Source organism: Populus alba, chromosome 17 (genome assembly GCF_005239225.2).
Source record: "Populus alba chromosome 17, ASM523922v2, whole genome shotgun sequence".
NCBI lineage: Eukaryota > Viridiplantae > Streptophyta > Magnoliopsida > Malpighiales > Salicaceae > Populus > Populus alba.
Genome location: NC_133300.1, coordinates 17,810,162 through 17,825,033, shown reverse-complemented (window position 1 = coordinate 17,825,033; position 14,872 = coordinate 17,810,162). Strand labels below are relative to the sequence as shown.

At 29.2% G+C, this 14,872-nt stretch overlaps 2 protein-coding genes across 2 annotated transcripts; both read right to left on the bottom strand.

Annotated features, from left to right (window-relative positions):
- Positions 1–229: 229 nt before the first annotated feature.
- Positions 230–3,164, bottom strand: LOC118039598 (transcription factor MYB1-like). Its single transcript, XM_035046345.2, has 3 exons — positions 2,979–3,164; positions 2,554–2,683; positions 230–974 (listed from the first exon to the last, which is right to left on the bottom strand). Exons 1-3 carry the CDS (start codon positions 3,094–3,096, stop codon positions 395–397), a joined length of 828 nt encoding a protein of 275 aa, XP_034902236.1. The 5' UTR covers positions 3,097–3,164; the 3' UTR covers positions 230–394.
- Positions 3,165–11,957: 8,793 nt separating this feature from the next.
- Positions 11,958–14,464, bottom strand: LOC118039593 (protein C2-DOMAIN ABA-RELATED 4). The gene is made up of 3 exons (XM_035046337.2): positions 14,203–14,464; positions 13,087–13,182; positions 11,958–12,442 (listed from the first exon to the last, which is right to left on the bottom strand). Exons 1-3 carry the CDS (start codon positions 14,311–14,313, stop codon positions 12,152–12,154), a joined length of 498 nt encoding a protein of 165 aa, XP_034902228.1. The 5' UTR covers positions 14,314–14,464; the 3' UTR covers positions 11,958–12,151.
- Between the last annotated feature and the right edge of the window lie 408 nt (positions 14,465–14,872).

Here is a 14,872-nt window from a genome sequence, read left to right as displayed (position 1 = left end):
TTTTTATTTTGTTAAAATTTAATATGATTTGTATATTTTAGATTGTTTTGATGTGTTTTGATGTGCTGATATCAAAAATAATTTTTAAAAAATAATAAAAAATATAAAAAAAATAAGTAAACTGAAAGGACAATTTAACTAAAATTATTGAATTATCCATGATCAACGTCATTTAAAAAACTATTTAATTACTTTTTATACTTAAACAATTAATTAGTTATTTTCCTAAACGCGTTTCTTTTTCTCCTCTACTTGCATTTGGAATTCAAAAAAAAAAAAAAAAAATTAGCGTACAGAGAGTGACTAATATATCCTATTAGTTACTTTATCTACTTAAAATACAAGGAGAAGGAAGAATAATATATTAATATGGCACCAAATATTACAACATTAATTATAGACTAAAGTCCTTCTCAGGTTGTTGTTGATCTAGTTCTGTATTGATTAGATTCCAGAGGTCTGCATCCAGAGAAATGTCACTCCAACAATTTTGTCCAGCTTGTTCATAGAACACATCCCCAGTTTTGATCCCTCCTGGTTCGTTGTTCTCTACAAGATGACTTTCGTTGGACTCTAGGTAAGCTGCTGCTGCTGCTGAACCTGCAGAACCCAGACAACTGCTGTTGATCGTTTGATTAATTTCTTTGTCATCTAACGAGCTTTCCCACCATAAACTTTCAACTTCATTAATGTCGGAAGGTGGTGATACTGTTGAATAACATGGCTTACAAAGATCGTTCCCATGTTGAGAACCAACGTTAATGAGTGGAGTACTTTTTCCTCCTAACCAGAATAAATTTCTGAACTTCCAAGGTCGAGGCTTTGTTATGTTGTCTCTTGTGATTGATTTTGCTTCTGGTTTTGATCGAACTGCATCAGTGCTGGAAACCACCTTCTTACGCTGGTTTGAGTTCCAATAATTCTTTACATCATTCGCTGTTCTTCCTGAAAGTCTACCAGCTATCAATGACCACCTGAGCAACAAAAAACTAATTAAAATCAATATTCAAAAAACAGTTAATGATTTTAAATTAGCATAAAAATATATCTTTAATAAAAACAAATTGACGCTTATTGAATATTTGAGGTTCGTGTATATATTTTACAATCAATTGTTACTATTACAATAAGAAACACTAATATTATTTGTAAATAATGGTATAATTGGATAAATATGTAAACATAATTTTAATAATCTCTTTTAAAATGGTTTAATTATAAAATACAAAAGAAAAAATTAATAAAATAAAAAATTGAAGGGTGATTAATGGGCTAGAAGTTTTTGACCTGCACGCCTCCTTGACAATAATAGCCCAAGCTTGCACCTAAGTTTTTTTTTTTTTTTTTTTTTTTGAAGACGGATGATATATTATTTGCTTTTTATTTTATTTTTTTAAGTGAACGAACCATGCATCACTAACTTAAAAAGATGATATGTTGTTTGTTTATAACTTTTATAATTGTCAAAACATTAAGGTCTAACTTTTTATTAGTCATCAAAATCCAGATTTCAACTATTTTCACTAAAAAAAAAAAACATCCTATAAACATCCAAGCCATGTGTTTTAGAGCTAAACACATTCTAATCATCCTAAAAACTGAAATTCAAATCAATTAAAAAAAATGTTCAACCCCAATCTATTTTTAATTTCAGCATCATTGAAAGTAAAAATTAACTTTATTAAGTTTTTTTTTTTCAAAGACGAATCTATACATCCAAATTAAAGTTATTTGTGATTGAAATCTACCCACATGAGAACTTGAAATCTATCCACCTGAGAGTTTTTTTTCTCCTAAAATCTAAATCCCCTTTAATTTAGCAACTGAAATGAAAAAAAATCCCAAATGTATGGGACCAAATATAGAATAAAAAAACTATTAGGACTAAAGTGTAATTTATATTCATCTTGTATAGTACATGGCGAAAGGCTTTTATTTTTTGTCAATATCAATTTTAATCCCTATTCTCATTTTCTCAGAGGATGAGAAATTAAATAGTGAGAAATTGACCTTTGATTTAACTCCATAATGATATCCTGAAACATGATAACATGCAACAACTTAATGAGAATAAGAAGTTCAAGAGCGACTAAATTAAAAAAAAAAAAAAAAAAAAAAAAAGGTTTAATGACGAAGTTAAAATACATAAAAAATTGAGGGCCCTGGGAAGGAAATTAATTTACCCAACAAATAGTGCTACGAATGGTGAAATATGTTAATTTGTTAATAATATTATAGCACAAAATCACCAATCTCTTTTACTTTATTTTTTAATAACGTTAATACTCTAATATATTTAGGCTGGTGCAAGTAATATTGAAAAATTGTTAATTAATTTGTAAAACTCTTGATAAAATATCTTTTTTCTAACATAAATTCTTGAGAAAAGCTATTGGCATGCATATGCTCTCATTATTGATGTTAGAAGTATCTTTTTTATTTTATTTTTTAATATGTTATCTGCTCATCATTTTGTGATATATATGCGCACGCCGTGTATAGTGCAAATGACCTCAGCCAACACCAAAAGTTCTGAGAAAGAGACATTTTCACCTATTGCCAAGCAACTTGTGTAGTCTGATAATCAAGTCCACTTCGTCCACCGAAAACTGTCCTCTCTTGATATTTGGCTTCAGATAATTCAACCACCTCATTCTGCAGCTTTTCCTGCATCGATTCAAGCCTGCAAATGAAAATTAAGAATCCATGAATACTTGTTCGAAGCTAGCGTCCAGCTAGCTTGTTGACTATTCTCAAACACGAGAGATTATATATATACTCGACACAGCATATGAACACGAGAAAATCTCTCGTGATCAGAATGATCTCCCCATATGTTTGTCCAAAAGACGAGGGAGATGCTTACAGACCTTGGACCAGAGGATGAGGATAGCCCTCTCCCGTCCCTAGAAACCCACCCTCTCCCGTCCCTAGACACCCACATTGATTTGGAAGCAAGAACGAAGTCGTTTAGTTACCTGCTCTGGAAGGAACTTCATGCCATCTTCCTTCACCATGTTTCTCAACGCACTTCCTTAGAAGTATATCTTCCTCCTCCGTCCATGCGCCTTTCCTTACTCCTAGTGAGCCTACCATAGTGCCTCTTACGTAGTCTAAACCCACCTAATTAGATCTAGCAAGCCTGCAAGATAATAAATGCAATCAAGCGTACATTTGCACGTTGATCACTGACTCCAAAATATCATATGTACATATAAATACTGCTTTTGTCAGCTCAGTTTCGTAGTTTCTAGCTACATCGACGTGCATGGTTTGTAACCACGAGGTTTTACTTGAAAAGTTGTATGGTTCAAAAGATGGAAAAGGTTTTTGCTATCATCAGCAACAATTCCGTAAATTGACTGGAGTCTTCCATTTGGTGATGAGTGCTCGACAAATACTAGGAGAGAAATTTACGTGATCCTTTTATGTGTAAATTTGCATATTTGATTTAATGTTATGATTTTATCTGTGGATTTTTTAGTTCATATTCTATAAATACATGGTTTTGTGATTTACTTTTTATGTTATAATCTTTCAAAAAAGGTTTTATTTTTTAAAGAAACTAGTAGAATTATTCAGAATAGGAGCCAGTAGTTTCTCATTCATCAGCTACCAGTCCATCCATTCCAAACCGTTAAATAACGTTTTCACTCCTCGACTAGTGGAGTCTTCCATCGGGTTATCAGTGCTCAATAAAGACTAGGTCACAAAATTACAAGATTACTTGGGAGAACCCCACTTCCAATCAATTCTATCTGTTATATCAAGCTTAAAATAATAATTTTAAAGCTTCAATTCAATTCAAAAATTTAAACTATTAGATAAAATTATAAGATATAATTTATGTTATTTTCTAACATGCATCCTCAAATAAAAGTCATTTGGGTTAGAAACTTGCTCAGGCTCATATTATCTTGTGTTTAATTTTTATCAAATAAATAAAAATGATAAAATTTGAACTCATGACCGCTTGATCATCAAGGTTCTGATACCATATAAAAAAATCAATTCAACCTAAAAACTTAAACTGTTAGGTAATGTTCAAAAATATAATTTATATTATATTTTTTTAACAATTAATGGTGAATATATACAAGTTTTAAATCCAAATATAAAATTATTCATTGCAAATGAATATCAAAATATAATGCCAAGCACCCATAAAAATGTTGGAATATCAACATAAAACATTGCAAATTTGATGATTTTTTTTTCTAAATCTCACCATATATATATATGCGAATGAACTAGGAAAAAAAATCTAAATTCACTGTGGTTTATTCAGAATTGAAAATATACAAACATCCAATATTAATGAAATATATATATATTTGAGCTTATAGAATTTTCAAAATCATAAAAATCAGTATATAAAAAAAAAAATCGAAATCTCACTAGCTAATAATTTCATGCTAACTCTAATAGTATAATTTGTATGGTCGAGCACTTGAGTTTGATTTCAAGGTACCATCACTCATCAAGCTTACAGACGTGGACTTCCTGTGTTTTGTTAGCTTTTATTCACAATTGCAAAGCGAAAATAGTTTCTTCATGTGCTTTTTAAGACCCTTTGTTCCCTTTTGTGTAATTTCCTTCTACTTTCTTGGCCTATTATAGACATAATTGTGCACTGACTTTGACCCTCTTTCAGTAACTATCAGCTGAAAAGCAAACGAAAAGAAAAGCAAAGGACAGCAAACAACTGTGTCAGAGCAATAATGTTTCATGTCCCGAGGTGACCAGCCCCTTCTGACACAAAAAAACACACTCTTCATGATTAACGGACCAGGAAAGCTTCTGAACTGTGCGGTGCCAAACCTATGGTGCAAATTGTCTACCGTAGACGTGAAAGGAATTCTTTTCTCATTTGAGTTTGAATATTTTTTAATTTATAAATATATTAAAATAATATTTTTTTTTATTTTTAAAAACTTATTTTAATATTAATATATCAAAACAAACAAAAATATATAATTTTCAGCCATAATATTTATGGTATTTAAAAATGTAATTACAGTTATTTTTAAAATATTTTTCACTCAAAAATGTATTAAAATAATATTTTTGATATCAGTACATTAAAATATAATTTGAAAATATCAAAAACTATTAATTTACAGAAAATAAAAATCTTAAATAATTTTAATTTTTTAAAATATAAAAATAAACAAAACTTCACAAAATCAATTGAGAGGATTATGAAACCATCAAAAAAGCAAGACGGGAGATGATCATTTCTTGGAGTAAGAGTTTAGAAAGAAAACATGGTTAAACAAAAAAGAAAAGGCTTTATTGATACATTTGCATTTTGGTCTTTATGTTATAGTTTTTTTTTTTTTTTTATGATCACATTCTATAATATTGTCATTTGTTTTTTGATATATAGTTTAACTTCTTAGAATGATTTTATATAACCTTCAGCAGTGAATATTTAAAAAAAATAAATTAAGGTTGAACCAAGTACTTACTGTATGTTTGATATTTTGGTGTAAAGTATTATTTACTTGAATATACATTAAAATAATTTTATTTTTATTTGTTTAACATAAACACATCGAACCTTTTACTATCGGTTTATCAAGCTTATGCCTCTATTGTATAAGAAGAAAACAACGAGAGTTAGGGTTTGCTATCACCATACCGTCAAATACAATAGTCATGGCAAAATAATCAAATTCATGGAATCAATCCAATCATTCACACAATAAAAAGCATTTTCAGTGCATTTATTATGATGATATATATCATAGGAAAGCAACATACTACAAGTTAATTAGCTACCCTCCTAATCATCTCAAGAGTAAAGAAAAGGCACAACACCAGCGCCAAGCTATGACAAGCATAGCTAAAACTTGATATCTAGTAACCCTTCTACAATCAAGTAGATTTCAATTTTATTTTTCAGGAACTCCAGATCTCTATGCTCAACTTAATTGGGGATCAATATGTGCACTATTTTTTTTTAATTTATTATGTGTTTTTTAGCTATTATTTGAATAGGTGATTTATTAATAAATCAATCGATTATTATAAAAGAAAAAATTGAATCCCAGATAAATAAAAGGACGTGGTTAAAAATAACTTCCACAAACAAAACTTGGTTCGTTAAATTTCTACATGTTTACGTCAAATCTCTGGCGTGGAGTGCTGAAACACATGTTGCCATGTCACTTTTGTATCCTTTCCATCGAATACGGTCATGGCAAGCAGTGACACATACTGCCATGTCACTTTCGAATCTTATTCATATTAACTGTCTTTTGATCTTACGAGGTAAAGTATTTAAAAAAAAAAAATTCTGTAATTAAAAATATATTATAATAATTTTTTTAATTTTCAATATTAATAAATTAAAATCATTAAAAATATATAAAATTATAAAATTATTTTTTTCATAAAAAAAAATATTTTAAAAATAAAAACTATAACAATACCAAACATTTTGAATATAGTCTTTAAACGGTTTTTAGTTGGTACTATTTCTTTCAAACATTTTTTTTAACCAATGCTATTTTTAAAAAACTTTCTTAAATGTCAGTCTGAAGAAACACTCATGTTTGGGTATAAATGTTCCACGTAGACAGCATGTACGTAAGAGGTAGCAATCCAAAACAGATGTACTTAAAAGACAACATACATTTAAGATTCCCTTTTCTTTTATAAAAAATACTGCCTGTTTGTGTTTATGTTTTATAAATATTTCAAAAAAATTAAATTTTTTATTTTAAATTAATATTTTTTAATTTTTTTAAATAATTATGATGCGCTGATATTAAAAATAATTTTTTAAAAATAAAAAAATATATTATTTTAATATATTTTTAAATAAAAAATATTTTAAAAAATAACAACAATTATATTTTTAAATATGCTCTAAATATAAAAAAAACAGCATACATGTATAAGATTCTTTAAATCTTATCAGTTGGCTGGTGATGGCCAACATGGTCATACTTGATTTTTTTTGTTTCGAGCTGCCTATAAAAATAATTGAGATAGGAGCTATTGAAAGTTGAATTATAGAGATGTAGCCACTGCATATTTTAAATTGATTTTTTTTCTAATCATTTTAGCCATGTGATTGCGGTTAGTTTTCGTGAATTGATTCTGGATATAATTAAAAATATGATAAAGATTGTAGTTTAAAATAATTTTTATTTAGAAATGTATTAAAATAATATTTATTTTTTAAAAAAAAATTATGTTTAACATCAACACATCAAAACAATCTAAAAATATTTTAAAAAATAATTAAAAACAATTAGGTGTGTTTGAGAATATGATAGCAATTACTGTTTAAATTGATTTTTGCTTAAAAATGTATTAAATAATATTTTTTATTTTTTAAAAATCATTTTAATATCAACATAATCAAAACAATCTAAAATTAAATATTAAAAAAAATTAATTTTAAACAAAAATAATTTAAATTTTTTTAAAAAAACATGGCTTAAATCACATTCTCGATCAAATTATTGAAAGTTTGCAATCATTTGAGCCATTTGACTGTGGTTAGTTTCATGAAGTAATTTTAATTTTTAAAATAAAAATACTTTTAACATGATATTAAAACCACATAAACTAGCCAAGACTTCCAGCAGTGGCCAACAATTCATGCATGGGAAGCTAGCAGATACAGGTATGCATCCAATACTTCAATGATTGTATATTAATTCTAATATCTTTTTGTCTGACCTTTTTGTTGCCTAATTGAGACGTCAGAAATTATGTGACATATGTACTCACCAACGATCGATAGAGATGGTCGTGTCCGTTTGCCTAATATATTGCACGCACACCAAGTCTTTTTGTGTGGTATTAGATAATGCCGCGTGACCATATGCCTGGAAAAACGAGGGCCTCATTTTACATTAATTATATCATCCAAAGTTGGACCAACATAGCAATAAAACATCTTGTGATCCCTTATTATATATTGAATAAAGAAGTTATTTTGTTGATCAAACGTACGTTAACACTACAGCAGGCTCTCGATCATGTGTTTTCAACTCTTTTTAATGACAAAATGAATTTATATGTAATAAAATGTTAAAAAATAATAAAAATATCTTAAATTTTACTCAACAGTTTAAGTTATTCGATTGAAATGATTTTTTGACATAATATCAAAGTCTTGATAACCAAACGGTCACAAGTTCTTAAATTTTACTCAACAGTTTAAGTTATTCGATTGAAATGATTTTTTGACATAATATCAAAGTCTTGATAACCAAACGGTCACAAGTTTAAATCTCATCATCCCTATTTATTTGATAATAAATTAAACACAGGGTAATATGACCCTGTACAAATTTCAAGTTCAAAGTATTTTCACTTAAAAAAATATGTTAAACAATAATATAAATCATAACTTATACTTTACTTACTAACTTATTGGTATTTGACATGAAATTTATTCAGAACAAACACTTACATATCATTAATTATGATCAGTAAAGCCAGAGCATGATTTGAAATTATTCTTTATCTTCCTTTAAATCATTCGAGCTAATAATAAATCATAGATCATTGAAACCTCACGTGTTTCCTTTTTTTTATTGAATTACGACCTCACATTTTTTAAAGCCTATCAGTCAGCACAACAAGTCACGCTAATATGATAATTTGTCTAAATCAATATGTCTCCCCTTTAATAGACAACTAACTCAATATAACAACCAATTATTCAATATTCATGTTAAATATATAATTTTTTTTATTTAAAAATATATTAAAATAATTTATTTTTAAATACATCCATATACGAAAACGATTAAAAATTATAAAAAATAATTTAAAAAACAAAAAATATTTTTTTAAAAAAATATAGCATCTCCGTGAAAACAAACAATGTCATATAAGAAAGCTTTGATACTTGTACACTTTGAAGAAAATATCTGATAAATATTTTGCAAACGACCAGCTAAGCGCAAGATCCACAAAGAGCGTCCTGCCTCTTTGATTTTTTTCCTTGTCAATGTGATTTCTGTTCGGTTCGAGCGATGCACAAGATCTGTACTTTTGGTTGCATATAGATACTTGTATCGAACAATTATTGCATAAATATGGCTTTTTATCGTTCTGTGCTTCAATGCTTCAATAATAATTAGTCTCTTTCTTCTTGCTTTATAAAGAGTGGGACTTGCAGAAAGAGATAAACGACAAACAATGGGGGCATCCTCATGCCGCAATAGAAAAACTGGTGAAAGTAAATTTTCCATGAAAAACAAGAGGATTGTAGTCGGTAATACGAGTGATAATTTTTTCTTCTGTTTGATTTTTATTAAAAAAAAAAATTAAATTAGTTTTTTTAAAAAAAAAAACTGAAAAAGGTTCAAACATACCAATTTCAATTTGATTATTTTAAAACAAAAACTGATTTTTTTGATTTGACTCGATTTTTCCAGTTTGGAGCTGTTTTTTTTTGTTTGGCTTGGTTGCTTTTCAGTTTGGGTTCAGTTTGATTTTTTTAATTTCAGGATTATAAAACCAAAATTAAACCAGTCGGTTTAAAAAAAAATAATCGGTTTTTTTTTTTAATATTTGATTTTTTTAATTATTTTTTTTATTTTCTTGGTTTAATTTTTTTTTAGTTTTTTACTCATCTTTAATCAATAACTAGATTGGTGTCACATTAAGTTGCGGGTTGTATTTCTTCCCAAAGTAAGAAAAACAATTCAAGCGATGCTAGTATAGTTAAATAAACAAGAAATATTCAAGTTATATGATTCATTATATTGAATTTAGTAAACTCGATTAATTTAATAATATAATAAAAAAATGAGCAATAATATCAAATAAATTAAAAAGAATATCCTAAATCAACATAGTTTAACCCTCCAATCTTGTGACCCAACACATGAGATAAAGATAACCTCATGAAAACAGAAAACAAAAAAATGAAATATAAACCTCAATAAACTTAATATTGAAGAATGAAATTGAAAAATAATAATTTTAAGAAATGACCTAAAGAAAAGACCTAATTCAACCCAGGCTAACTTTTCAAACTCGTGACCGCGGTCCTAAGTTGTGATTACCTCATCAAAAAAGATAAACAAAAAAAAATCATGAAGTAAAATTCTAGATCAACAAAATAATTAGCAATAAAAAAAATAAAGATCACATTTGATATAAAAAACAAAATGAAATTAATGTTGAGGGATGAAATTAAAAAAAAATCAATAGAGAAAAGGATTCAAAACAAAACAAATAGTTGTCAAAAGAATAAGAACTAAATCTGACAGATGAGAAAATCAAAGAAGGATGAAATTGAAAAAAAATTCAATTTCATAAATTATTTCAGATAAAACAATAGTAATCAAAAGAAGAAGGACAAGATCTAAAAAAATAACAAATTGAAGAATTGCTTTGAAAATTTGGAAGGTCATGTTTGAAAATCAAGGAGGAGAGAGAAAAAAAAAAGAAAAAAAAAAAGGTTGTTGGCGCCAAGTCAAAGATCCATCCACCAAACATGACGTCTTATAATAGAGGTGCCATTAAGAAAATTCAAATGCTACCGTGAAAGCTACCATTTGGAAGTTGAATGCGTCCACATGCACTGCTCAAATGGCATGGGGACATTCTTTGTGCTGGAGCATGAATTAACTTTTTATTTTTTAATTATATTCTATATTTGTTAAAAGACCAAATTATCATTAAATTAATTTGATTATTACTAAAAAACTATGAAGAAAAATATAAAAAAGCTTCTATATGCTAGCTAAAGAACTTTTGCTAATAAAGGTAATTTAGTGATTTTACTGTACTTGAAAAAAAAAAGTTAAAAAAATCCTAGGCTCCAGTTAAAGAAGTTTTGTTTTAATTTAAGAGTAATTTAGTCATTCTACCATGAAAAAAAATTGAAAAGATTAAATTATCCCTAATTAATTTAATAATGACTAATAGACCTTGTGAAAAAAAAAATCATTTTACCTTTAATAAATAGTTAAACATTTCTGCTAAAAAAATCAATTTTTTTTAATAACTTGATAAAAAAATTAACAATCGAGCAAGCAAGGACAACAAAATCACCCAATACAATTTTTCAATCAGTATTTGATATTAAAATATATCACTCTTCTACATGCACTAAGATTTATGAATAATTAAAAAAAATATATTTTAAAAAATATTACTCTGGTTATTATATAATTTAGTTATTTTGATTTGAAAAATTACAATTTATATCAAAACTCATCAAGAATATAAAACTGTAATTTTTCAAAACACAAAGAGTAGATATAAAAACAAATTGTCAGCTGATTTTTTCTATTTCGAATAACAAGTTATGTTTCCTGCATTACATATAGATTAAAGGACAAGAACCATCCTCCTGCAACATCGCTACTTGGTTGATGGTTGATGATGAGGTTTCGAAGAAATCCAACTAAAGAACGGATCATTAAATCAATGATTCCAACAACAGTGGTCCAGTTGGAGATTGCATAGGGCCATAGAGATCTCATTGGTCCAGTTGGAGATTGCATAGGGCCACAGAGATCTCATTGGTCCAGCTGAGTTATTGAGCTGCTCTTGAAAATAAACTTGTGTTCTTAAGAGTCCAAGCCTGGCTTATCCTTGATCACTGGTTCGATTGAGCTAGGCCCTTGACAGGATTGCTCGAACTCGGAACTCATCAGTAACTCGAGAACTCATCAGTAACTTGGAACTCATCAGTAATGGATTGAAAGTTATGATCTCAGTGCAAAAAGTCGAAAAGAAAAAAGAAAAAACCTTAGCGGGCATGCTTCCACGTCTCCCAGAATGAAGTATGCGAGAAAAAAATTCATTGCACAGGGTAAATTCATAGTGACAACAAGTCTGTGTAAATGGTAAAACTCTGAGCAGTTTTAGTTTGTTTTTGCTTTGTTAAATTATGTAAATCTAGCAAACTATCATACTTCAGAAATCCCTCCCTGCATTAGCCCAGAGGAAAAGGATTAGATCAAATCTAGTCTAATTTAGCACTACATGCACATAGCACGTCTCGAATAGATTTATTCAAGAACCATATGATCCAGTACATTATGCTACAAAAGAAACCACTGAAGAACATTGACTACATGATCATAGAAACTTGTTTACGGCTGAACTGTAGTGTTCTGAGCTTCAACTGTACACTATATAAAGCATACAGACGGGCGATCTACATGCCCCTTGAACCAGGAACATCAATCCACTCTAGCCGGAGTTCAACTTCGCCACTCTCAACATGTCGGAGTCTAAGAAACATGTTTTGAATCACTTTGCCATTAGCCCAGACAATGCAGCTCTCTTCAGCTAGGCAGTTTTCCCTGCTTGGTTGAACTTTGCTTATAATAGTTCCATTAGGGAGGTTATCCAATTGCATCCTTACGACTTCTATGAATTGTCTGATGTCGAATTCTGCATCTCCCATCTTATCATCTAAGCTGAATGTGTCTTTGTCATACACTTTCTGCAGTTACAATAAACGAAGCGCTTTGTCACAGAGAATTCAACCAGCAGCAGCATGTAACATAGTTAAATGCATTTCATTGTGCTAATCGGATGCATGTTGATGACAAACTACGTTATCTTGTACCCTAAAATGCACCATAAATGAATTTCTTTTGTCTTGTTAAGTACATCCTCCTATAGCAACCTAAAAAACATTGTGCCAAAGCACAAAATAATTCAGCATGAGGAAAAAGTGAAACTTGAAACATGTCGACTTTATATTTGCATTAATATTGCAACAAGATTTTGCTTAAAAAGGTTTCCTGGCAGGGAAATTTCAGCCATGCTTTCTATTTAGTTGTGCTGCTATAATGAATGATTTTGAGTAGTCAATGTGAATCTGTTATAATTAGATAAAAATTTGTTTTAAATAAATTATATAAATAGCGTAACATATATATTTATGAATTAGTAAGACAGGTTTAGATTTAAAAAAAGGTTTAATCGCGCCAAACCAAAATAATAACTCAAAAATATCATAACTTTTAATTTAAATCTAAATGCAGAAGCAAAGAAGCCTAGTTGATGCCTGCTAGACACATTGAAAATTAAGCAACTTAAAACAATCAGTTCTTCGGATGAAAAAAATACTATTATACTCACTATCAAGACTGGAAGATTTGGATCCGCAACGGAAAGAGTTAAATCATCATTCCACTCAGGATTGATATTTTGCTTTATAACACGAGTCTTCACTTTCTGCAAGAGAACACATTGATAAAAATCAATTCAAGAAAACAAAATCACAGAATATTCAAATTCTTGATGTTATGGCAAGCGCAAGCACGAGAGAAAATTTTAGCCGCATCAAAATACAAGAGACCTGCATGACCATTTTCTTTCCATTTCCAGTCTTTTTAATTCCTTCCTGGGTTAGACTTTGTGGGTGTGGAGAACCTTGAACTTGTTGAAATATTAGACTGTAGAATGCAAGAACTAAAGTTATGGTTCAAAATGTGTTTTTTTAAAAAATTAATTGTTTTTTATATTTTTAAATTGTTTTGATATATTATATTAAAAATTATTTTTTAAAAAATTAATATATTTAAGAAAAAACTTTTAAAAACAATCACTATTGTACTCTCAAACATCTTAATTTCAGATTGATGGCACTCCTAAAAGAAATTGATTAGGGTGAGTCTAAGAGCAAGAAACATATCTGATTGGAGAGAAATTATAACGGAAGATAGGATTACAAATCAGGTTTAATTTTGAAGGTGTGAAAACAGGACTTAAAAACTAAAGTGAACAGAGTCAACGTCAAGAAGACTTTTTTTCATTTTTGGTTTTAACTGTTCCAAGACTAAGTTCCTTGATGGTTGAGTTTTCGGATTCAGCAGAAGAAATTCTCTTTTTTTGCATCCCCTTGAATTTGAATTAGAGATGATAACAACAAGATCAATACCGGCCATCCAAGGGTAACAACTACAGGACCAGTTCATGAGTTTTAAATACTGATTAATCCTAATATATAACAATCGATAAACCAATAATTAATGCCATGACACCACCACCGCACACAGCGGTAAAACAATTTGCACAGCAACACCTAAGCAACTCATAACATTAAAAATCACAGTAACCAAACTCCAAACCAATCCAAAATCTACCGCAGTTGGATACACAAGAAACAAAACTGAACAGAAGCAAAAAGTCAAAATGATGCAAGAAATGAAACAAAGATACACAAGAACCAGTACAAGAGAACATATGTAATACCTGTTTGCCCATCTTGACCACAACATAAGGGTCACTGCTGCGGATATCTCTGATAGCAAGGTCGATCCCTCTGGTCACATGAATTCTAAGCAAACCTAACAAGTTCTCCATGACTAGAAAAAGATGAAACAAAAGAAACCAAGAAAACTGATTGGTTTCAGCAACAGAACTGAGGAGAAGACAAGAGTTGTTACGTCTAAAGTTCTTGTGATTTCTTGTTTTTGCAAGAGGGGGGAAGTGAAGTGGATGGTCGTCTGAAATGACAATTGGTCTTGTATTTATTGATTTAGAATAATATAAATAATTTAACGTGATTTTATGTAATAGATTAAGTTATTAAGTTAAATTAGATTTTTAATATAGTAATATCAAAGTGTTGACCAAGTAATTATAACTTAAAATCTCATCATCCCAGTTTCTGTGTGAGAAGATTCTGACATTTATCGTGTCCAAAACATGAAGGTTTTATTCTCGGATGCTGCAATGCTATGTTAGATTATATTTCTTTGTTTATTATGCTATTCAAAAGATCGTTAAATGTGACTCGGTATTTTAGACTCATTCATTCAAATTTTCCCGTTTATCATGTCAAACTCTTAGATGATTTTCGTGGAGAGGTTGACTTGGCCAATAAGGAGTTTTGGGGATTGGACCTTCCCACCCCCATGTT